General features: G+C 41.9%; 1 protein-coding gene across 1 annotated transcript; it reads left to right on the top strand.

Moving 5' to 3' along the window:
- The first annotated feature begins 3,168 nt into the window (after positions 1–3,168).
- LOC113409634 (ATM interactor-like) lies at positions 3,169–13,995 on the top strand. Its single transcript, XM_026663775.1, has 4 exons — positions 3,169–3,324; positions 9,013–9,138; positions 10,623–10,822; positions 11,828–13,995. Exons 1-4 carry the CDS (start codon positions 3,295–3,297, stop codon positions 13,662–13,664), a joined length of 2,193 nt encoding a protein of 730 aa, XP_026519560.1. The 5' UTR covers positions 3,169–3,294; the 3' UTR covers positions 13,665–13,995.
- Positions 13,996–23,484: the final 9,489 nt, after the last annotated feature.

A 23,484-nucleotide genomic window follows, 5' to 3' on the forward strand; every position in this document is an offset into this window, starting at 1 on the left:
CACAATCCCCCTAAGAAGGGGAAGACTACTTATAAAAGCATAATCCATAACAGATGAATGAAAGTTCCCTATCTAAAGTATTTATCTTCTCATTATTTTTGGCAATTCTCAGCATATTTAATGTCCCTAAATATACTTTCATTCTATAATGAATTAACGTGCAAAAACATGTTAAAACATTAAGGTTGCAAAGTCAAGCGCTCAAAAGTTAGGAAATGCCAGAATTAAGGTTACCTGTGCAACTTTATTTTGGCTCCCTGGTGTGCATACATTGATATAATCTTTAATTAGTTGAACACATACTATTTTTCGACAGGACCCCTGCCTCATTCAGTGCGCAGGATCGATGGTACTCTGTTAAGGAGGAACTATTTGATATTTTGTTTCCTTCTCGTTCAGTGAGTGAGCCCATTCCTTATTTACTGCAGAGTGACAAGCTGTGGGCTCTTCTTTTAACAGTGAGTGAGTACTTAGTCTTCTGACCTCCAACCATCATACAGAATGGCCACTTGCTTTGAAATCAGCATTTTCTGTTAAAGTCCTTAACTTGTACAATGCTAATGAAGGACTTTTTTTCTTTGATGGGTTATTTAGTTACAGGGTATACACAGTGCTTCTGAAGCATCTAGCACTGGCCACTGTGGGGAGACAGGATACTGGGCTAGATAAACCATTGGTCTGACTCAGTATGGCCGTTCTTATATAAATATTTACCATTACATTATAACAGGAATAGATAAGTGAGAACAATGCAAATAACATCCCATTAGTTTTCATGAAGTTTAAACACCCAATACACTTATACATTTAACCATTATTTTGATCTATACTAATACACAAGTGAATTGCACTCTAGCATGACCTGGTCTGCCACCATCACAGTAGTGTCTTCCAGATTCAATGCCTGTTTTGGTTGGCATGTCCTACATTCATTGTTTAAGTAGGACTCCTAGTACCCACCTCCAAGCAGACAGCCAACTGCTTGTTAGTCCCCCCAAGTCTACTCCTCTGGGATTCTATATTGCCAAAAGAACTGAGGGATGGTTGGGCTTGCTCTGCCCTTTATGTTCTCTGGTGTGGGTGCAGCACAAGGACACTTTGGGCACAAATGCGACCTCAAGAATGTAATCTCACACACAATGCCCATGTTCATCAAGAGAGGAATCCATGTGGTTAACACATCTTGAAGAAGCACAGTTACTGTAGAGAAAATAATATTTATGTATCTAACTCAGTTTTCACACCCAGATCTGATTTTCATGTAACATTTATTTTCAACCACAAGGAGAGGAGGTGAAGAATAAAATTAGTAGCTTTAATACTTTCCTCCTTTCATTTAGAGAAGTCTATTTTCCTGTTTGATATAATGGGAGGACATATGTTCAAAGTATAAGATTTTATAGGGTAATGTTATACATATCATTTATTAGCCATACATTTTTAAGTGATTAAAATAAATTTTTTTGAAATGCACTATTTCTGTTTAATGCCTGAAAGAAAAACCTTGCTGTCAACTTCCAGATTTTTATAACCCTCAGGAATGTTCTGAGCCTGGATCATTATGTAGTTAATTTAAAAGAATTTCACTAGTCATATGAGATCAAAATGAACATATATTCACTGTATCCCTTCATAGACTTAAGGACTTTTTTAAAGGTTGGTTTTGCTGTGCAACTGCATAATCGGAAGAGGAAAATGAAAAGGTCCTTAATCCTGAATCTACAGATCCTTATATTTGCATAAAGATTACCTTGTTAAGCCTGTATAGTCCAGAGTTATGGATATGACAGGGCCAATGAAAAATGTGAGAGAGAGTTGGAAAGAATAGTTTATTTTGTATTTGCAGCATTAAGCTCTACCTTATTTTATCACCCATTTACATCAAATATATATAGTTAAAAAAAAAAAAAACCTAGGTAGTATGTCTTATGTAAACTATACTTTAAATGTCTGTGAGAATTAGGTATTTTTTAATTTTCTTACCAGTAATATGCTTGGGAGTTAGAGATCACAAGGAATCAAAGCTGACTCTGGCACAAAAGCATAAGCTGGACCTGGATTGATGAAGGGATGTGATAATGGGTTAAGAATCCTGAAAACAACTATGCTGTGTGCTTGTAAGTTGATCAAACTGATATCATAGCTGAATTTTTTTTATTTATATATATATATATATTTCAAAATATGATTATGGATAGAGAGATGACAACTGGTGCATAGGAGGTAAGAGGCAACGAGATGTGAATGGTGAGCTCAGTGAGAGAAAATGAAGTTTTAGGAAGTGAGGGTGGGGAGGTAGTGGGAGACAAATTATAGATTGTCTAAAAGTTGAAGGGTGGTTTAAATCCTGCCATTTGTCTCAGTGCTGTGTAATTTGTCAGGGCACTCACCCTTTGCCCTAGAATAGCATTCACAATCTCAATTTGAGTTTCTCACCGTTATGGCTGTTGAGATAGATTTGAAAAGGAGTGTTGTCTTCCTGAGTCTGCAAAGAGCCAAGCAAGGGGGGGAGGGATAGCTCAGTGGTTTGAGCGTTGGCCTGCTAAACCCAGGGTTATGAGTTCAATCCTTGAGGGGGCCATTTGGGGATTTAGTTGGGGATTGATCCTGCTTTGAGCAGGGGGTTGGACTAGATGATCTCCTGAGGTCCCTTCCAACCCTAATAATCTATGATTCTAAGACCGAATGGGAGACCTGTACGCTACCCGGAGCCTGCCCCAACCCTGATCCCCCTCCTGCCCTCCGATCCGAACCCCTTGGTCCCAGCCCTATCCCAGAGCCCGCACCCCGAGCTGGAGCCCTCACCCCCCTGCCCCACCGTGAGAAGAGAGTGACGGTTAGTCGGGAACGAGGCGACCCGGGCCAGCCCCGCGGCAGAAGGAAAAGTGAAGATTGAGCGATGCCGGGCGGAGCGCAGGCGTATCTATGGGCGGAGCCAGTGCCAAGGGGTGTGGCCAGCGCCGAGCCCCGTCACGCCTCTTATGAATATTCAAGTTACAAGATGACATGATGAGCTGCCTCCGTCGCCCGCCCGGAAGTGCTGCTGCGGCTAGGCCGGTTTGTTTGTAAGCGGCCGAAAACAACATGGCGGCGCCAGGTACTGCGGCAGCAGAGCCCGGACGGTGCGGAGAGGGGCCGGGGTGGCCCCGGGCTTCGGCCCCTGAGGCGGAGCGCCCTGCCCCGCGGGAGCTCGTGCGGCCGTCGGTGACGGAGCTGTCCCGGGCCGTGCGGACCAACATTCTCTGCACGGTGCCCGGCTGCGGCAAGGTCCTGCCCAACAGCCCGGCCCTGAGCATGCACCTGAGCAAGGCCCACCGGGTCCAGGTACTGACCCTCCCCGGCCCAGCGGTCTGGGTACAATCCTCCCCTGCCTTGGGCATAGTCCTGCGGGTCCGGGTACCGACCCGACCCTCCCCTCAGCGTGCACCTGGGCGTGCCCGGGTACTGATCCTCCCCTCAGTGTGCACCTGGGCGTGCCCCAGCGCCTCCGGGTACTGACCCTCCCCTCGGCGTGCACCTGGGCGTGCCCCAGCGCCTCCGGGTCCTGACCCTCCCCTCGGCGTGCACCTGGGCATGACCCACCTCCCTTGGCCTACTGGGACCAGGTATCGAAACCCTCATATTCCCCACTCCCAGCTCTGAGCAAGACTCGGCTGTTTCAGGTACTGACCCTCTCCCAGCCCAGCTGGTCTGGATACCTAACCCCTTTTATCCCTCCCCAAGCAGCTGAACAACACATCCCTGGCTCACTGGGTCCAAGTACCAAACCTCCCCTACTCTGATCACGTATCTGAGCCCGTGTACTAAACCCTTCATATTCTCTACCCCCAGCCCTGAGTGTGCATCTGAGCAAGTCCAACCAGGTCCAGGTACTGACCCACAGCCCACTAGGTCCAGATACCGAATCCCCCTTGCCTTGAGCATGTTCCTCAACAAGACCGTCCAGGTGCTGAACCCCATATTTTGCTTGTTCCTGAGCATGCACCTGAGCAAGTCTAACCAGGCCCTCCCCTCCACCCCTCAAAAATCCCCTAACCCTGATCCAAGGAAGGCCCATGTATTGAATCTCCCTCCCACAAATGCATACACCTGGCTTTTAGCATACACCTGAGCAAGGCCATGGAATCAAACTCCCCAGCCCAGCACTGTGCACGATGTAAGCAAGTGTAGATCCAGCTACCCCTGCTTGTCCCCATTATTCCTCACCTCTTGAGATCTTCTGAGCATGCACCATGTCTAGCTGTTCAGAGGCACCAACTTTCCACTTTCCCTGGGGGTGTTTGACTCCTGCTCCACCCCAGGCCCTGCCCCCACTACACCCTTTCCCCCAAGGCCCTGCCCCATCTCTTCCCACCATTGTTCTGCCCCATCCTCTGAGTATGCCCCCCCACTGCTCCTTGCCGCCCCTCTCCCCACCACCACCGCAGTTCCAGCTGATTGTAGCAGGCGGGAGGCACTGGGGGGTGGGAGGGGGTGGCACTGATGGGCTGGGCCTGCCAGGGGGCAGGAGGCTCTGGGGGAGAGGGAGAGGAGCTGAGCACTCACTATTTTTTTTCCCTGTGGGTGCTTCAGCCCCAGAACACCCACAGCGTCGGCACTTATGGAGCTCTTGGTATGCACCTAAGACTGTTGGTTCCAAGTACCAAAGTCCGTGAGTCTGCACTTAAGCTAGATCCGCTTGGTCCTGATATTGACTGCCACCTCTGGTGCTGACAGCCCTGAGCATGCACGAAAGTAATACACACCAGGTCTGCATACTGACCCATGCTCCCAACCTGACCCCAAGTGTGTACTTGAGCATTGACTGCCTACCATTTGTCCAGCACTACATCTGTGTCCCCTCAGTCCTTCTTGCCTTCTGATTTATCTAACATCTAGATGGGAAGGTCCCATTCTCAGTTTTAAAGCCCTCTGCAAGGGATAGTTAGCATTCTTTAGAAACACAGTAAACTGTCCAATTGTTTCTAAAGCCACTGTTTAGAAGATTTATATAGGTGTTAATGGGCTGTTCTAGGTTAGTGTATCATGTTTATTCTATTACAATGGGGAGAATGATGCATTTTCTAGCAACAGCTTTTTTGTTTAGAACGCCCTTCGGTGTGAAATGTATAAACTTGTTTAACAGTATATGCATACTTAGTGTTTGGTTTGTGTCTCTGTGGTTTTTGTGTGTGATATCTTTTAATATATTTAAAAAAAAGATTCAAGAATAACAGATACTGTTAAGAGTAGCTTGGGTTTTTTTCTTTCGAAAGATCATTCATCATTTTATTCATTATTTGTATTGTTGTGGTACCTGGAGGCCCTGGCCACATTGTGCTATGGGAATACAAATATATAATAGTTCCCCAGGCACCAAAACCTCATATTTTCTTAGGGAAATAGCCAGTTAGATTTGTTGATTATTGGTCAAGTTGGCCTCGGTGGATCTCGGCTCAAAAGCAATTAGAAGGAATTGAGTGGCATCAGCTGATGCATCCTGGGGTTGAGGGACACAAGGGATACATAGGGTTTGTGCGCAGTTTCAGCAGACATTGTTCTTCTAAACATTCCGAGCTTGTGCTTTGAGGTGCACGCAGCACTCCTGGATCCATGCAGGCCATCATTTTGAACCACAGTTACTGCAGTATTTAACTGTTGTGTTCCAAGTTTGCTATCAGGGAAGAAAATACAATGTGTTCTTTCTCCACATAAACTGCTGTAATAGCTCTCAGAACTGTTATCACAGTGCCGTGAACACTCATGAGATTTTTTGTACTCAACTTTCCATTTGGTAATAGATCAGGCTAGTATTGGAACACTTGTGTGGCTCAGACACACAGTGTCTATGGAGATTAGATTTTTGGAGATACAGATTCTAATGACACTTTATCTGGTCGTGACTGACTGAATGATACTTTAGTTTAGAGCTACATACACATAGTCCCAACTTTGGAAACTTTTTACTAATATATCTAGAGTTGCCTCTTCCATATTCAGTATTGTTTTACAGCTTACCTCTCGTACTAAACCCTTTTAGCAGTTAAGTCCAACTTGCTAACTAAGTGCCTAAAAAAAGCAGATAGTCACCTAGTGGAATTATCAAAAGCACCCTAGAGAGTCAGTGATAGCTAGGTGTCTAGGCACTTTTGAGAATTCCGCTAGGTGACTATCTGCTTCTTTAGGCACCTACCATACCAGGGGTCTCAAACTTCATTGCATCATGACCCCCTTCTGACAACAAAATTTACTACCTGGCCCCAGGAGTGGAGGACCGAAGCCTGAGCCCACCTGCGACCCACCGCTCTGGCTGGGGAGATCAAAGCCGAAGCCCCCACTGGGTAGGGTGGCCAAAGACCAATCCCAAGCCCCACTGCCCCCGGCAGGGGGTCAAAGCCAAAGCCTTTCCACCATTGACTGAAGTCCTCATGCTTCGGCCCGGAAGGTGGGGCTTGGGCCCCAGACCGCAGCAAATCTAACGCCAGCCTTGGCGACCCCATTAAAATGGGGTTGTGGGGTCCCGACCCACAGTTTGAGAACCTCTGTACTAAACCTTTACAACATAAATAATCAATCTGACCCTTAGTAATGTCGTGGTGGTGGTCCGTGGTGTAACAAGATAATGATCTTGGAACTTACTGGTTTTTAGTTTTCTCTGACTGCAGTTAATTTTGATAGTTTCAGGAGTCAGAGGAAAAGAGGTGAAAGTAAAAACTTTATCCCAAAACTCCACAAAACATTTAATTGACGAAGTTCAAGAATCTGTCAGGTTTCAGAATAGCAGCCGTGTTAGTCTGTATCCGCAAAAAGAACAGGAGTACTTGTGACACCTTAGGGCTGGTCCACACTACCCGCCTAATTCGGCGGGTAGAGATCGATCTTCTGGGATCGATTTATCGCATCTCATCTGGACGCAATAGATCGATCCCAGAAGCGCTCCCCCGTCGACTGCGGAACTCCTGCTCGCCGAGAGGAGGAAGCGCTGTCGACGGGGGAGCCTGCCTGCGCTGCGTGGACCCGAAGTAGGTACTTTTAGTTCGATATAGAAACGTCGACTTCAGCTACGCTATTCTCGTAGCTGAAGTTGCGTTTCCTATATCGATCCCCCGCCCCAGTGTGGACCAGCCCTTAGAGACTAGCAAATTTATTAGAGCATAAGCTTTCGTGGGCTACAGCCGAAGAAGTGGACTGTAGCCCACGAAAGCTTATGCTCTAATAAATTTGTTAGTCTCTAAGGTGCCACAAGTACTCCTGTTCTTTTTGAAGAATCTGTCAGGTTTTCTTTTGGTGAAATGAGAGAGTTGACCATCTCATTCATTATATTCTTTGAACTTCATTGTATGGACTTGTAGTATTAGTAAAACTAACTTGCAACAAAATGTCTTTTACTAGAAACCAGGTTTGAATGCTTAGAAACATAAGTTGCTTGACAAACTTGTATAGCATTGATTATGTTCCATTCATTGAAGACATAATGTATCTTGGTTTGGTAGCTGTTAAAGCTTCACTTTGATTCACCTCATGCTATGCTGCAGGAACTTTCTGGAAAACGATGCCTGTTGGAGCTGCATGAGCACCCTTCTCACTTAAGATGTTTGAAGCAGAAGTTATAAAAATGTTGTGCAGTCCCAAACTACCTCAGTTTATGCATTTCTGTGGTCAGGTGCAGGGACCTTCTCTCTGTTCCCAGGGTGATTTCTTGGGTCTTTTTAATCCAAAACTCAACTTCTGGTGTTGCACTGTTGTACTGGTAGGTTTTTATTTTGGCCCTACGGTTCTCTGGCTATTACCAATATGTCTATCAGGGTTCTGAGGTCTCAGGTAAGAAGGATGTATTAAGCAGTGTTGTGATGTGTCCCTCTATGTTCTGGAGACAGATGTGGGTACCTGCTATTCTGCTTGGGGTGGTAAACCATTACTTGGATTGCTGCTCTATTGTAGGGCCTTCACACCTTGAGCTTGCATTGATAAGCAGCAGAGGCTCTGTGCCTTCATCAGGGTGGCCTTATGGGGCTGGTCCCTGGATCCAACATCAGATTAGCAGTCTGCCCCCGGACGCATCAGATCAAGTTAAATCTAATTTCACACTGCAAAAGTTGGTACCAGAGAGAGATCTCCAGGGTTGTAGTGCCTGGAGTTTGGCTCCCCAGCCAGTTCCAGGATCTGGAGGGACAGAAGAGGTGCTACTTTTGTCTTTATGCTTCCCAGCAGCACTGTGTTTTGCTCAGGTGCAGCTGAGTATTTTAGCCCCAAATTCCTTCTTGGCTAGTAACCTGCGACTATCCCTAAGTGTCCAGGCACAGGTGGCTGAAATATGTGGAAAGCAGAATAATGTGGTTGAGACTGAGGGAATCTTCCTTGGGGAGGGAGATGTCTCTTCCAGAGACAACTAAGCAGAATCTGTCCCTATTGGTATTCTGGTTCTGTAGTATAGTGCTGTGAACATCTAGACTGCATACAAGCACACACAAAAAGTTTATTAAGTGGCACATGGAACTCTAGTTCTTTAATTTTACTTGTTTCAGCAACTTTAATGGCAGTGTGATTGTTCCAGGCAAATATAAATTGTAAAGTAGAAACCTTACCGGTTGGAAACACCAAGCATAATGCAATTCTGAAAAATTAAAACTACAGTGTATTGGAACACTGTAAATATTTAGTGAAATGCAGTGAATATTTAGATCCATTCATTTTGGACTCTAAAAGGTTAAGAAATATCATGTGTAAATTGTTTAGATTCTGAAAGTATTTCCTCTATGGTGGGGAGAATTTAATATTTGGAAGTAAAATAATAGTATACTGCTCTAGGATCATCAGTTGTGATTCCTGAAGAGTTCTGCTGGTTACAAAATAGTATCTGAACAGATAAGCAATTCCATTTGAGCTGGGTAATCTACCAATTCACTTAGCAAAGAGTTTTCAGCTTGAATGCCAAGGCTGGTAAACGTTGAGCAAAGTTTAATCTGTATTCTGAACACTGTATTAATAGTACAGACCCATTTGCCAACTTTTAATAAAAATGTACTTTTTCAGGATGGAAAAATAAATGCATCAATAAGGAAGGGTTTGAAAACTACACAGAAATTCTACTGCTGTCCTATTGAAGGCTGCCCTAGAGGACCAAACAGACCATTTTCCCAATTTTCACTTGTAAAACAGGTATTTTTTTTCTGGACTACTTTTCCTTGAGTAATAGTATAAGAGGAATCTGGGGACAACATGGGCCAAATCTTCAAGAGTGCATATAACTTCCTGTATCCAAACCCACGTACCAGACATCCCAATGTATATACTCAAGTTGCAGAGCAAGTGTGTGGAGAAACCGCAGTTTGTGTGCAGATGGCAGTTTGCACATCCACTTTGGAAGACTTGGGCCTTTGTGTCTAACAGGCACTGGCATGTTCTCATTTAAAAAAAAAAATGATAAAAAAATGAACAACTTAGAAAAGGTCATTCAGATACAAATTTTCCAAAGAGCTGACCTATGGCTAACATTTTTCCATAAATGTCCAATTATAACAAAAAGTCAAACGGCAATAAGCTGGTTTAAAATTATTAGCCATCTTAAATGGATAAGAAATAAGACTAACTCCTGTACTTTTGTCTCAAGAGTTGACGTCTTTAGACAGATGACTTTCTGTTGCATGTTAATCAGGATTCTCTCTTGTTAAGAAAATGTCACTTATGCGTTCTTTATGAAAAGTATTAAATTCTGTTGAAAATCCAACTGCCAACATTTGTGAATCATCTTCAGTGTCAGTCAGCTGCATGATCCAGCATGGTAGTGATGTGGTCTAGTGGCTAGCGCTCAGGGCCATAAATAAAGGGTTCTGTTTACTTGCTCTGGGAACTTTGGACAACTCACTTAGCCTCTCCTCTTTGTTCTAGTTTTTTTTTGAAAGAGAGAGAGTGCTTCTCTCAGGATGGGTATTTTGATTATTTAAATAATGTTAATAAATAGCAAGATCCTTGAATGAGAGGCACTGTGGGCTTGATCCTGTGCCCACTGAAGTCAATGGCAAATCTCCCATTGATGTCAATGGTACAGGAGGAGGCCCTGTAAGTGTTAAGTGGCAGTAGTTAATCTATATCTAAAAGCTGTGGGAATTGATGACATAAAATGAATGACCAGGTGTATGAGATTGCCAACAAGTTCATTCTCTGGTATTGTATGAAGACTTATTCCCAAGTAAAACAATGGAAATCAATTAGAAGGTCAGTGATGGTGTAAAATCACATTTAAACTACTGTTTTTTGTACAAATAACTAATTAAAACTATTAAAACTAATTTAAGCAATTTTTCATTGTTTACTTTTTGCCCTCACCTCAACTTGGACAATGAAACTAGACTTCTCTTCATTCTGTAGTTCTCACGGCTTTAGAATAGTATTGTATTGTTTGTGCCTCGAGCAGTGCAAGAAAATATTTAGTTTTTAAATCTTTTTTCAATGAAATGCCTAAATATTTCTATTGAATTCTTAAAACTGTTTCTAATTAAGGATAGTTTTTTCACTCTTCTCCAAGACTAGCATATCTCCTAAATTGTTTTGCATGTGTAACACTGTAGCTGTCTTGTAAAGAAATGACTCTTAACCAATTCCTTTGTATTGCTAACTTGTCTAACTTTCACTGTGAATTTTAGCACTTTATGAAAATGCATGCTGAAAAGAAGCACAAATGTGATAAATGTAGCAACTCATATGGCACGGAATGGGACTTGAAACGACATATAGAAGACTGTGGCAAGACTTTCCAGTGTACTTGTGGGTGCCCTTATGCCAGCAGAACAGCATTACTGTCTCATGTTTACAGAACGGGCCATGAGATCCCTGCAGAGCACAGGTAACAGTGAAGCTATTGTTGATTAAGTGATTTAATTTATTTTATATTAAGTATTATGACATCTTCCTACATGTGCCTCATAATTAACTCCTTTTGGTTGATAGGAGGTGGTCCTGTCTCCTACCTATATGCAATTAACTCCCACTAATACTAATGCAGTTTGCTACTTCTTCCTTCCGTTACTTACAGCAGTCCTAGCTCCATTGATGGCAATGGGAATTGAGTGTCCAGTACTATGTAAGATCAAGCTTCTAGTGTCTAGCCCAAGAAGTGCTACCAGCTGTGGTCCTCTTATTGCTGGTGACATTTATTGCATTTGTTGTTAAAGCTACTATTGATTCTTGTTGGAACTGTGCGACCTGCAGTCCTATGAAAGTAGAAAGGGAATGTGCACACCCAGTGTAGTTCTGTAGCCTGAAGTAAGCAATGTTAATTAAATATTTTTACTCTTAACACTTATACAGCACCATAAGTGTCAGTTGCTTTCATTAGTAAAACAATAAGATTGGCAGTTAATAAAAAGATAAGTATTAAACATTGCCATCTATAAAATGTGCATAAATTTTCCTAATAGTGTGCATGCATGAAGCAATCTATTTGCAAAACACATACAGTAGTAGGATTCAGTAGAGTGAGATGCTGCAAGATTATAATACTTGTGCATTCTTGTATGCAAGGGTTAGAAAACCTAGGCTCCAATTTTCTATAAGACTGTAACTACCTACTTTGGAAACTCTTTGAACGTTTTCTTAAACACCATAACCCAAAATGCTGAGAGGTTACTCTTTTAGCATTTTCCTCATTCTCTTCCTTATTAAAGTAAAAAAAAAAAAAAAAACGCTCATGGTCAGGATTAGTTTTTCTGCCAATTCAGACCTACGGAAGGATTTAACTTATACCTCCACTCCCACAAGGTCTAGTGCCATGATTGAAAGAGTTGGGAGGGAGGATTTTGTTGTTGGTCTCTAAACTGTGAGATAAATTCTTAATGTATCATGTTTACAGGGATCCACCTAGTAAGAAAAGGAAAATGTGCACTGAGGTTTCCAATCAGCACTTGGCAGAGAAAGCGAGTGAAGCATTCATCAATGCACGCACCAGTAGTACTTGCACTCAGGAATTGGAGTCATCTGAGATGAAACTAATGGCCTCCTTTGAAGGCTCCTGCAGTTCTAATATCAGTAAGCAAACGCTCTCACAGCCAAAGTGTACACCGAAGATGCTTTTGCCAAAGCCCAAAGTAGCTTTGGTTAAACTTCCAGTAATGCAGTTTGCTCACTTGCCTATTTTTGTATCAGCAACAGATTCCTCTGTCAAACCTGTTGTAGTGGCTGTTGATAATCAAGGCTCTGTTATGAGTACTGTTCACTTATTACCTCAGTCTATAGGAATTCTGATACCAGCATTGGAGGCTGAAGCACTTGTATTTAAAGACACAGTGCCTATTTCAAAAACGGCAAATTCTGGTGATGTTGAGCCAGTTAGCACCAGTGTCCAAGTCAATTTGGGTAAGGTAACGTCAAATAGTACAGTACAAGAGCTGGGGAGCATGTGTCACAAGAATAAAATCTCTTCAATAAATGTACAAACTGACTTATCTTACATTTCACAGAACTTTATGCCAGCTGCAGCCTGGACTCCTGATTCTTCTGTATCCTCTTGCTCTCAGACAGACCTGACATTCAGTTCACAGGTTTCGCTACCAGTTAGTGTTCAGACTCAGACACTGTTGCCCAGTTCTAAACTGACTTCATCCATAGCTGCCCAGACTGATGCTTTTGCTCAGGCTTGTTTCCAGTCATGTGGTGTTTCTAGAGAGACTCAAACCAATAGAAGGCAGAACTCTATTGATGGGAGAGTACAAATGGACCAGGCTGTAATGTGCAATGACATTTTTGACAGTGTTCATTCAGCTTACAATGTTTCAACCCAGATTGGGCTCCCAGAAAACAATGTAATGGCTGCAAACATGGATCAAAGATTGCTACAAAGAAGTAACTGCAAGACCCTGAGTCAGGATACAATAAAATCTGAACCCATTATCAACTTCAATACACAGACTAATATACTCCCGCAGCAAAATATGACAGATAATCAAACCCAGACAATGGACTTACTAAGTGATCTGGAAAACATCTTTTCAGGTAACATGTCTGGCCAGACATTGGATAATCGTGGTCTTTTGTCTGACACTAGCTCTGGTGCTGATACACATCTGCCTTCTGGCCCTACACAGAGCACGGGAATAGACTTTGACATTGAAGAGTTCTTTTCAGCTTCCAATATTCAAACACAAACTGAGGAGAGTGAACTTGGTAACCTGAACTCTGAGCCAGTCTTGGAATCTCTGGATATTGAAACACAGACTGACTTATTTTTTTCAGACAGTGCCACTCAATCCTATAGCTGCAGAGGAAATTCTAACTTCTTAGGTTTGGAAATGTTTGATACCCAGACACAGACAGACTTAAATTCCTTCTTAGACAGTAGCACCCATTTGCCTTTGGGAAGTATTTTGAAGCAGTCCAGCTTCTCCATGAGCACTGACTCATCTGATACCGAAACCCAGACAGAAATACCCTCTGCTGCTAAAAATATACCTAGTCAAAATATAGAAAATAAAGTCCAGCTGAATAGTGCTGAAACACAGACTATGGATAGCTGCTTTGAGACCCTTGGAAGCCTATTCCTTACCAGCAATGAGACACAGACAGCTATGGATGACTTTCTTCTGGCTGACTTGGCCTGGAATACAATGGAGTCACAGTTCAGTTCAGTAGAAACACAGACCTGTGCAGAATTGTGTTCCTTGGTTTGTCAGAAGTTTGGAACAAGCCATTGAGTGCTACTTAATAAAATTGTTTTCCTTGTGGTTTGAAACTAAGTTATTGGGGTGGGGAGCGGGAGAAGGAACTGACCAAGTTGTCTGCGTTGAATGTAGTTGCCCATATGCAGTTGGTCTAAAAAAAACCTTTTCATGCATAAGGTACTTAAGCTGTTGTATATGTAACTTAAACATAGAATATGTATACATGTTTGTAACCTGTTAATGTAAGTTTGAACTTTTAAAGTGAATGTTCTTGTGGTGCCTACCGTTGTTGATCTGTGTTATAAAGCTATATCGACATGTCCATTGAACCTCAGTTCAGGCTTTTATATTTGTCTATACCTATATACTTCTGGCTCAGACCTGGGCTTACTGTCTTGACGCAAAAGTAGGCCTATCTAATTCTGACACATCTCGCTCACCAAAAAAGCCCTTTTTGGCATAAACTGCTTTTTGTTTTTTTAAAGTGTTAGATTTGACAAGATTATAATATGGCAAGATTTACCCGTCCTATACAAAAATAGATGTTGAGGAATTTATTAGTAGATGTAGTTTCCAAGCAGTTGTCCCAAAAATGACCCTGGATCACAAATTTGCTGATTATTGCGTATATAATTTAAAGTGCAACTAATGTAAGTAGCGAAACTTGTTTTTACTTCTCTCTGAATTGGTATAATCAGCGTTGGTGTTAACAGGGTATAAAAAGAACTTTTGAGATACTTAACTCTTAAAGTTATCGTGCAGTAACTTCACTGCACATACTGTAATAAAACAGCATACAGGTCTAAAGTATTTTTGGACTTTTCAAGGAGGGATTTGTGTTCCTAAACTGTGAGTTGCAAGAAACCCTGGTTCTGATGCAAACAAAATCAAGGAAATTCTAAATATTAGAATGTCTGTGTGAGTGAAAGATCAGAACAAATCATCAGGTTACATTGTAATTCACCTACCAATAGCACAGTTATTTGCTAATTTGAGGAATAGTATATTGGTTATACTATAACTACGAACCTTACCAAAAACCATAGAAACTGTTAGACTTGTAACGACTGAATTCTCTGAAAGCCTGTTGACTAAATTACTACTCTTAAATCTTACTCTTCCAGAACAAGACTAGGGAGAACTCCCAAAGTTCAGAGTGTTTGAGGCTGCTGACTTCCCTGTATAGCAGCAGGTACATTGGTCCTCTGCACAGTGGGCTCAGCAGCCCCTCCTGCCCCTGGCTTCACTTCAGCAGTTATCTGTTAAAAGCTGATTATACTCAAAGCATGGAGATTTCCTTCATCTACTTTCTTCTCCTAGCTGATCAGTTACAACAGTCATATATTTCAACGGAGAGGCCGTTATTCTGATGTGAATTTCTGCTGTGAGCCTTGCATCACTTTTTTTTCTTTCTTTTAGTATTTCTGAGGTGTTACTAACTTTTGTATTTTCTTGTAACTTTATTTCAGGAGCATCCAGTTCTGCCTTGAAGGTCAGTCTGGAAGGCTGGTTGCAGCTGTACCTTGCCTTAGAGCACCTGTGTGCGCCATCCAGAAATATTTGGAACAGATTCCATGCTCCCCTGTCTCCAGTTTATGGAAAGGGCACAGCTCGGAAGATCAGTGTGTAAAAGGCACAATTCTCTATCTGTGTTGGTAGGAGACTCAAAGTGCGATTTGGTTTGGTGCAGCCTGAGTGGTGGTGGCAATTGCAGTGGAATTCCAGGATTCAGATGGTTGTGGCTCCATTGGTGTTTGGAGTACTGCAGTGGGGTCAGAATGCCTCAACACACTAGCAAGATCTGTTGTCTTAGCGTGTTGTCAGAGCTCGGCATACCAGAGGACTTTGTAATGTTGGGCCCTAGATTGCCTTACCATTTCATGAGAGTATGGTGGACTTGCAGGGCACTGACAGCACCATTGCTCTATCAGGGCTTGCTGTGCAGTTGGAGCTTGATGCAGTAGCAGATAATCTTGGATCACATCAGATCTGGGTGCTGCAGTGATACTCTCCCAACACAGACACATCTTGGAGCCCTGGAGCTCATTTGCTGTTCCTACTTCCAATATGCTGGGTCACCTACCTGGTGGTGGCTCAGAACAGAGGCTTGGTGTATTTCTGACAAGCATGCCAGTCGGTATCTTTGAGGGGACTTGGAGCATTGGCCTGTCTGTGTACAAATAGGTCACCTTTAACATACCTGGCACCAACGCTATGGAGTAATTTACACGATGTACGGGTGCATTGCCCAGCTGTTCCCCTGCTGCACTAGGCAGATGTTCACCCACAGCACTAGTGCCAAGGAAGTGAATTTGAGGTGCTGATGGCTTCTCTGTGGGGGAGTTCTTCATGACTTGAATTGCTTTGCCTCAGAGCATTTCAGACCGCTTTTACCCAACCCCAACTGCTGCATGATCACTTGTCTTAATACACCAAAACGTTGCTGTGATGGGGGTAGCTTAGTGTAATGTGCAGTGGATGGATTGCATACCTCAGCTCCCAGGCACACCAATTTTCTATGCCTCTTCAGCCCACTCTTCAGGCCAGTGTTTCAGAGTTGCATTTTGGGGCACTGTTGTAGTGTGCCAATCAGTAAGGCATTGTCTGTAGGTATCTTGGGACATTGGACATCACAATCCTGATTCCTCCAGATGAGGAAGTCAGATACACTGATGTCTATGTATCTTGGAGCCGCTCTCAGGCACAAGAACAACTTGTTGGAGAGGTTTGCCCATCTGTCTGCCTTGGAGAAGATAAGGTTTGTGCTTTGCACCAGAGCACCCAGTTTGAGCTGTCCAGAGGCCTTGAGTCCTGCAGTCTTCATAAACTGAGAGAAACGTGATACACTGTTCTAACTGTGAGTATTTGCCAGAAGGTGGCAAGTACCAGCTCAGACCATAGTGAAACTTGAATTTTGATTTTTGCAATAGTATTCTGGTACTTGTGGTTGGATGTACCATAAGACATGATTCCAGTGGGCCTGAAGTCCAAAGAAGAACAAAATACATAATTCATATAGACAAATGATGAAGCCTGAGCCTCTCTCCTTTAACTGTGGTCACCAGAACTTCATTCAAATTCCATTAAGTCAAATTATGCAGCTTCCTGTGCTGTCCAATTGGTAATTGCCTTTAGGTAGCCACATTCTCTACTTATAGATGTATTTGGGATGCGTGTTGGCTACCTGAGCTCATTGCAGTCTCTGGTCTATTCTTTGGTAGCCTTGGGGCATGTTTACTAATCTAGGGTCATTATTGAGCTCTAGAGTTTTGGCTTCTCTCTCTCAAACTTGAGGATCTTATCCTCAATGTTGTATTGCCTCTCACTAAGCTGGTGTATGTCCAGTTACTTTATTGACTAAAGGAGTAACCCTTTTGGCTGCAGCAGAAAGGAGGAGGCTAGATTAAGCACTCGGCATATCCTTTCAAGTATATCCTTAGTTGGTCATTTTAAAAGTCATGCACGGATCCCAGAGCAACTCCTTAGCATATTTTGTTCACTAGTAATAATAAGGATCCAAGATCCTGTTTTCAGTTTTGTAAAGGCAAAGGAACACTTGCTTACCCACAGGAAGAGGGGGGGTATTGGATGTATGTTTGATACTAACCAGTCACTCATCTATGTAGAAGTTTTTGTTTCTGGAGACCTGATGGACGTGATCTATAGCCCATCCTTTCTGGTGACAGCTCCCAGTGCAAAACTGAGAATGTTTCCCTCTTTACTATGTAGGACTTAACCAATATGCTAGATGGAGGTGACTCTTCTGTTGCAGGATATTCCTTTGTCAAATCAGTCTTTTCTTGGGGAGGCTTTTGGCTTTTCCTGCTTTCTTAAATGTGTTATAATCAAGCCAACAGTCTCAGCTGGTGGGCATCTGTATCCCTACTTGAAATTGTGTAATGCAAACAACAAATCCTTCTACATACCTGCCTTGCAATGCATGCCCTATGCTGCTTGTCCCCTATTTAATATTTCCCTGACATTCTCAGATGGGGGAGTGTCCTGAAAGTCTCCACAATCTTGAGTGTACAAAACTGCCTTTTGCCATTCTAGTTCTCCATGATTTGGTGAGTCTGCTGCTTTGTGGAAACTCCCCTCAAGTTGCTTGGTCTCTAGAAGCAGGAACCCAGTCAGCATGGTATATTGAGAGAAGGGGAAATTACCTGCATGTAATTCTGATTCTCTGAAGATGCATGACTGGATTCCTTCTCACCCATCCAATTCTTGTGAGAGACAGATGAACTATGGCTGGATGAATCCATCTTATCTGTTACTATTTGTAGCAATGTTTATGCTTTGGTTTTAAGAGTACTTTCCCCACTGCTTTATTGTAGAACCAGAGAATGCATTTCTTAGTGCATAGATGGCTGTGGCCATCCAACTGATGCACTGATTATACTGACATCTCAAAGTGAAGCGGTTAGATACATAAGTTCTCATAGGTAATTGCTTCAACCTCTTGCTCAAAAAGAAGGGAACAAGCGTGCTCTACAGAGGTGAAACATACCACCTTCTGTGGAAGAGGAGATGTTGTGTGGACTCAGCGGCCCTGCACAACTTCACATTTTGGAAGTTCAGGCTTTGTTCCAGAAGCCCAAAACTCAAGAGTGGGGATCAATTTCTATGATGCGTTCAGAGAGTGGAATTACAGCAGGTAAGTTTCCTACTACTAGCCACCCAAGTAGAATAGCTAGCCACCCCACAGGCTCATGATGCTGAGCTGCAGGTTATCCTTTCTTTGATTTAAGCCTTAAAACTCTATTTACAAAGGAGTGAATTGTGCATGCACTGTTACCAGTGACTATGGCCTAGAGGAAACCAGCAGCATTTTTTCAATAGAAATGAGTTTACACTGCTGGTACCCATGAACAGTTGTCTTATTTCAGTTCTCTAAAATATGCAGTTACAGCGCACAGTAATACAATAGGGCTTTGATGCTGAATTTGGCCCCATTTCTCCCAGCCCCCACAGGATTAACATTTGATACTGGGGTATTACCTTAAATGAGTATGGTATTATCACAATTTGAAACTGTTAAATAAAATCCAGAGGCATGAAAACAATTTAACAGTAAATATACCTTGTTTTGATGGACATGGGTCACTTGAGTCCCAAAGTTACCTACAGTCTAAACAAATGCGATGTGTTATTCTGATTATAGAAAATTATTTACATTGGAAATTATGAAAATGAGGCTGTGGAAAATTCCTTACACTAAAGCAGGGGTCGGCAACATTTGGCACGCGGCTCGCCAGGGTAAGCACCCTGGTGGGCCGGGCCAGTTTATTTACTTGCTGATGCGGCAGGTTCGGCCGATCGCGGCCCCCACTGGCTGCAGTTCGCAGTCTCGGGCCAATGGGGGCGGCGGGAAGCGGCGCGGGGGAGCGATGCGCGGGTGAGCAATGTGCTGGCCGCGGCTACCCACCGTCCCCATTGGCCTAGGATGGCGAACTGCGGCCAGTGGGGGCCGCGATCGGTCGAACCTACTGCGTCAGCAGGTAAATAAACTGGCCCGGCCCGCCAGGGTGCTTACCCTGGCGAGCCGCGTGCCAAACATTGCTGACCCCTGCACTAAAGGAAGATATCCCGAGTTCTGGATTTATTAATTAACACTTGTAATAGACAAGAGAGGTCACAACCAAATTTGGCCCTATTGTGCTAGGCACTGAACAAATGCATTTAAACTTGATTTGAAATCTTCAGTTAATATTTAACTCTTCCAAACTAATTTTTTTTTCTTTTTTCAATTTCAATTTTTCTTGCACTGCCCTTCCAAAATAATGTGCACTACCTTAAGTGTGTCAGTCTGCAAAATTGATTTTAGGCAGGATTCTTTCCCAGTATTGTTAACAATGACTTAGATGTTTCACTACCCTTTTGTTGGCTGTAATGGGCTGGCTGGTGAATAAAGGGAGACTTGTTTTTGGCACCCAAAATAGCCTATGGTTTCACTATAGCCTCTCCATACAAACTTGTTTCCAAATAGTCATACTTGCACTATTTTCTTGCATTTCCTGCTTTATCCCAATTTCTCATCCTTGCAACTATTGGATCTCTTACACCTGTGTTAGACCACTCTGAACTCCACTTCCATTCTAGACTCACATGGGCTGTGATTGGTCACCTAACCATGCATCCCATGACCTGTTTGTTTGTGGGGAAAAACTTGAATGTACGTTTTGCCATTATGAATCAGCCAACTGGTTAATCAAATCCAGTATTCTATCGCTGGCAATGCTCATTACCTGACTCTTCAAAGGAAAATGAAAAACGCTAAAATGCTCTAGGGTCCAATCTAAAGTCATTGGAGTATATAGTATCTCTGTTGCTCTCAGTGGGCTTTTGGATCGGACCTTTAGACAACCATATAATACTTTCTCTCAGCCAGAGATGAATTCTTCCCTGGTCTGTCACAATCATTTTACTGTGCCCTGAAGCATGACTTAAGATGAAGGTGCTCTACTTTCCTTGGCTGGCTGTAAATAAAGTTGCATGTTATCTTGTCTGTCTAAAGCATCCAGTTTTTCAAAGGATAGTAAAAGCAATCCAGAGACTAGTCTATATTGTCTCTTGGATACATCCACATAACCGTCATGGCATGCAGATTTACTGAGAAACACGAAGGACAAAATATTTAAATGGAGAAGTAATGCAATTGTAGACACTTCTAACTTATATACATTAGGGATTTGAGTACTTTTATTGTAAATAGGGTATTTTGCATGCACCTGGGCAGAGAAGTGGCATACTGGTAATGTGCACATACCTTATTTGGACATGAACATATGCATACATCAACTTCAAAACAAAAAACTGGCTTTCGCTTCTGAAAGAATACTGACACTTGTATGCAAATTAAACATATTGCACTTTCATTCATTAATACAAAGGAGACATAAACAAGTTCAGGGCGCAGCCCCTGTCTTATATTCTGCAAAATATAAGCAAAAAGACAGCTGAAAAACTAGATATGTCAAACTTAACAATGAGTTGCCTTGCATTTTTATTGGTGTCATTATATATTGGTATAAGTTTACGTTAAGCCCTGATAACGGAGAGGAGGCATTTTTGTTTATACTGTGGAGATATGCAGGCATCCATTTATGTGTATACACTTGTAAATACTTATTTGATCTATTATTTGATAGCATGAAAAAAACACTTTGTTTAAATTGCAGGGAAGTTTTTGTTTCTTCAGCCTGACAGAAATTGGCAGTCTAGGATAATAAATCTCTCTTAAATATACATGTACACTTTTATGTACACAAAATGAAGTAGTTGGTGTATAGAAACTCTTCTCTTCGACGTTATCTGAAATCCTAAAGCACCATAACGCATTTATATTCAGCGAAGAGTTAAACAGCTTAAAGAAACTAAGACTGTGAAACTGGTCTTGCTGAACTTGTTCAAGCTATAAACCACTCCAGAGCCACATCTGTTTTTTCCCAAATTACTTTTTCATAAATTTCCCTTGAAAATGTTACCTCCAAGTACACATATGCCATGCCTTTTTTAAGAGTCTAAATTCTGCTGTTACTCATGTGTACATCTAGATGATTACCTGTGGTTACTCTGAATTAGCATAAAAAGGTAATAGAGCATGTTTCTAACTTAACAAAATGACTGATTTTTGCTATTTTAGGTCCTGGTCCTGACAATATTTTGGTACATTTTTAACGTTAAGCATGTGACTAATGTAATGTATTTCAGTGGTACTGCTCACATTCTTAACTTTAGGTGCATATGTGTTGGAAGGGTTGAGGTTTTAAATTAAAAGGTTATCTATATAAAATTACGGGTGTAGAACGTACTTGAATAAAGCACGGATGTGGATAATATGGGTATGCTTTGTTCAGCCAATGTAAATCATTCTTAATTTACTAAAGGAATATCTGGTGCTGAAATTACAACACTGAGGTCAACCAAATTATGTTTAAATGATCTTTTATCATGAAAGTTGTGCAGAGTAATTCTCTACAGTTTCCTTTGCTTTAATCTAATTTGGGGATGCTCTTGGTCATTTTGACAACACAATCTTCACGTGAAGATTTCTGTTGTTCCAAATAAACGTACATCAAAATGTCATTTTTGAGGTGGGCCTTTGTAATCTCACTTTGGTTTGTTTAAAAATGCTGCTGTGCTTGTGTTTCAACAAACCTACTGCAAACAGGCTTCCATTCATAACGCGCTCTGTAAACACTAGGTGGTAAATATGCGGGGGGTAGGGGGTATGTTAGTGACCGTGCACTTTTTCTGAGTGCATGGTGCAAATTCGCAGGAATTTCAGTGGTTCTCAAAACCTCTGAAGCTTTTTTAAAGTAATTGATGTGCATTAAAGTCTACATGCTTGAATGGCAAACAAGTCAGTGGAAGGATTTGCCAGCTAGAGTTATTAAAATTCCTTTGCTATGCAATTAATAGACACAAAGGGCCAGATTGTTCAACTCTGTATTGACTTGGTCAGGTTGATGCAAAGTTTGTCTGTTTTGTGTGTGCATAACTCTTCCAGTTCACTAAAAACTGGAGTAGTGGAAATCCCCAAATGAGTTTTCTGCTACTTAAAAATATCAGCAATCTGCTGAGCTGCTTCTGATTTATACAGTCCCATAAATCATCCTTTATACTGCCTTTAGGTGGAAAACATTAGATAACTTGAGAAGCTGCTGATACAATACATCAAGTGGATTAATAAGTTTCAAACAGTGGCCTCCATTTTGGAATGTGCAGTTTTGCCAATGCCTGTTTCAAGCACTCACTTGGCTGCAGAGCAGACAGTACTCTACATATATTTGCAAGAGCACATATGGAAGAGGTGGGCTATGAGCCATGTTTTCAAGCTGGCCTTATTTTCATTTTAACCACTTATTAGAATTTAGCACCTGATTGTTTCACTTGTATTTAAAATTATTTGGAATGGATAAGTACAAAACTCCATGGATGAGTCTGTTCCAAAGCATATTGAAGCAGCTAGATTTGTCAACCGCATTTGAAATATCAGCAGTCTATTTCATCCCCTCACTGTATGGAGTTTGAGCTTCTAGTAGGGTGACGAGATAGCAAGTGTGAAAAATCAGGACGGGGGAGGGGGGTAATAAGCATCTATATAAGAGAGCCCCAAATATCGGGACTGTCCCTATAAAATCGGGACATCTGGTCATCCTAGCTTCTAGTGGACAAACTTTAGTTTCAGAAGGATGTTCCTTTTTGACTTTTGCCATTTTAGCCAATTAAATTGTAATAAACAGCCAGAAGCAAATGGGTTTTTTGTTTTATATAAAATTTACAAGTGGCAATCCCAAAGAAGAAACGTTGTCTTAATAGTTGTGAAACTGTTTAGTATAATGCATGCCAAAAAAAACCTGTGCCAAGTTTTTTTTTTTTTTTGCATTTGTCTCATGTTTCCTTCTAAAGTTGTACTGTTACATACATAAAGCTACAAGTAAGTTATTCATAAGTGTTACAATGCTTTTCACCAATGAAGAACTTAAGTAATCTTGTAAATGATGCATAATATGTTGGAGTAAAGTTAATTTCAATCTGATTTTTGTCTTGTATTTATTGTATGACTGTGCCTAAATTTGGCAACGGAAAGTACATGCTGTTTGGGAGCAGTAGAGCATCACTTATAAGAGCTATAAAAGAAATGAAAAATGGTGGCTATTTTTGAAAAGACAATTCTATGGTATTCCACATTCTTCAGCCTCTGGTGAAGAAGACACTGTTATGAAGAGTAAAAACCCCATTAATCCTGAAAACAGTCAAATGTTTCTAGTTCCCTAGAGTTCAGTGAGTTACCTATATAGGAAGTGTGGAGAGCTATGACAAAAAATAGACTGACAAGGAGCTAAATTTC

Source organism: Terrapene carolina, unplaced genomic scaffold, assembly GCF_002925995.2.
Source record: "Terrapene carolina triunguis isolate 2854851 unplaced genomic scaffold, T_m_triunguis-2.0 Scaffold33911, whole genome shotgun sequence".
NCBI lineage: Eukaryota > Metazoa > Chordata > Testudines > Emydidae > Terrapene > Terrapene triunguis.

Excerpts from the sequence above, each read along its gene's own strand:
- LOC113409634 (XM_026663775.1), top strand. The coding sequence starts at position 3,295 with ATGCACCTGAGCAAGGCCCACCGGGTCCAG. Across the intron at positions 9,139-10,622 it reads AATTTTCACTTGTAAAACAG|CACTTTATGAAAATGCATGC; the intron begins GTATTTTTTTTC and ends TGTGAATTTTAG. Across the intron at positions 10,823-11,827 it reads GAGATCCCTGCAGAGCACAG|GGATCCACCTAGTAAGAAAA; the intron begins GTAACAGTGAAG and ends TCATGTTTACAG.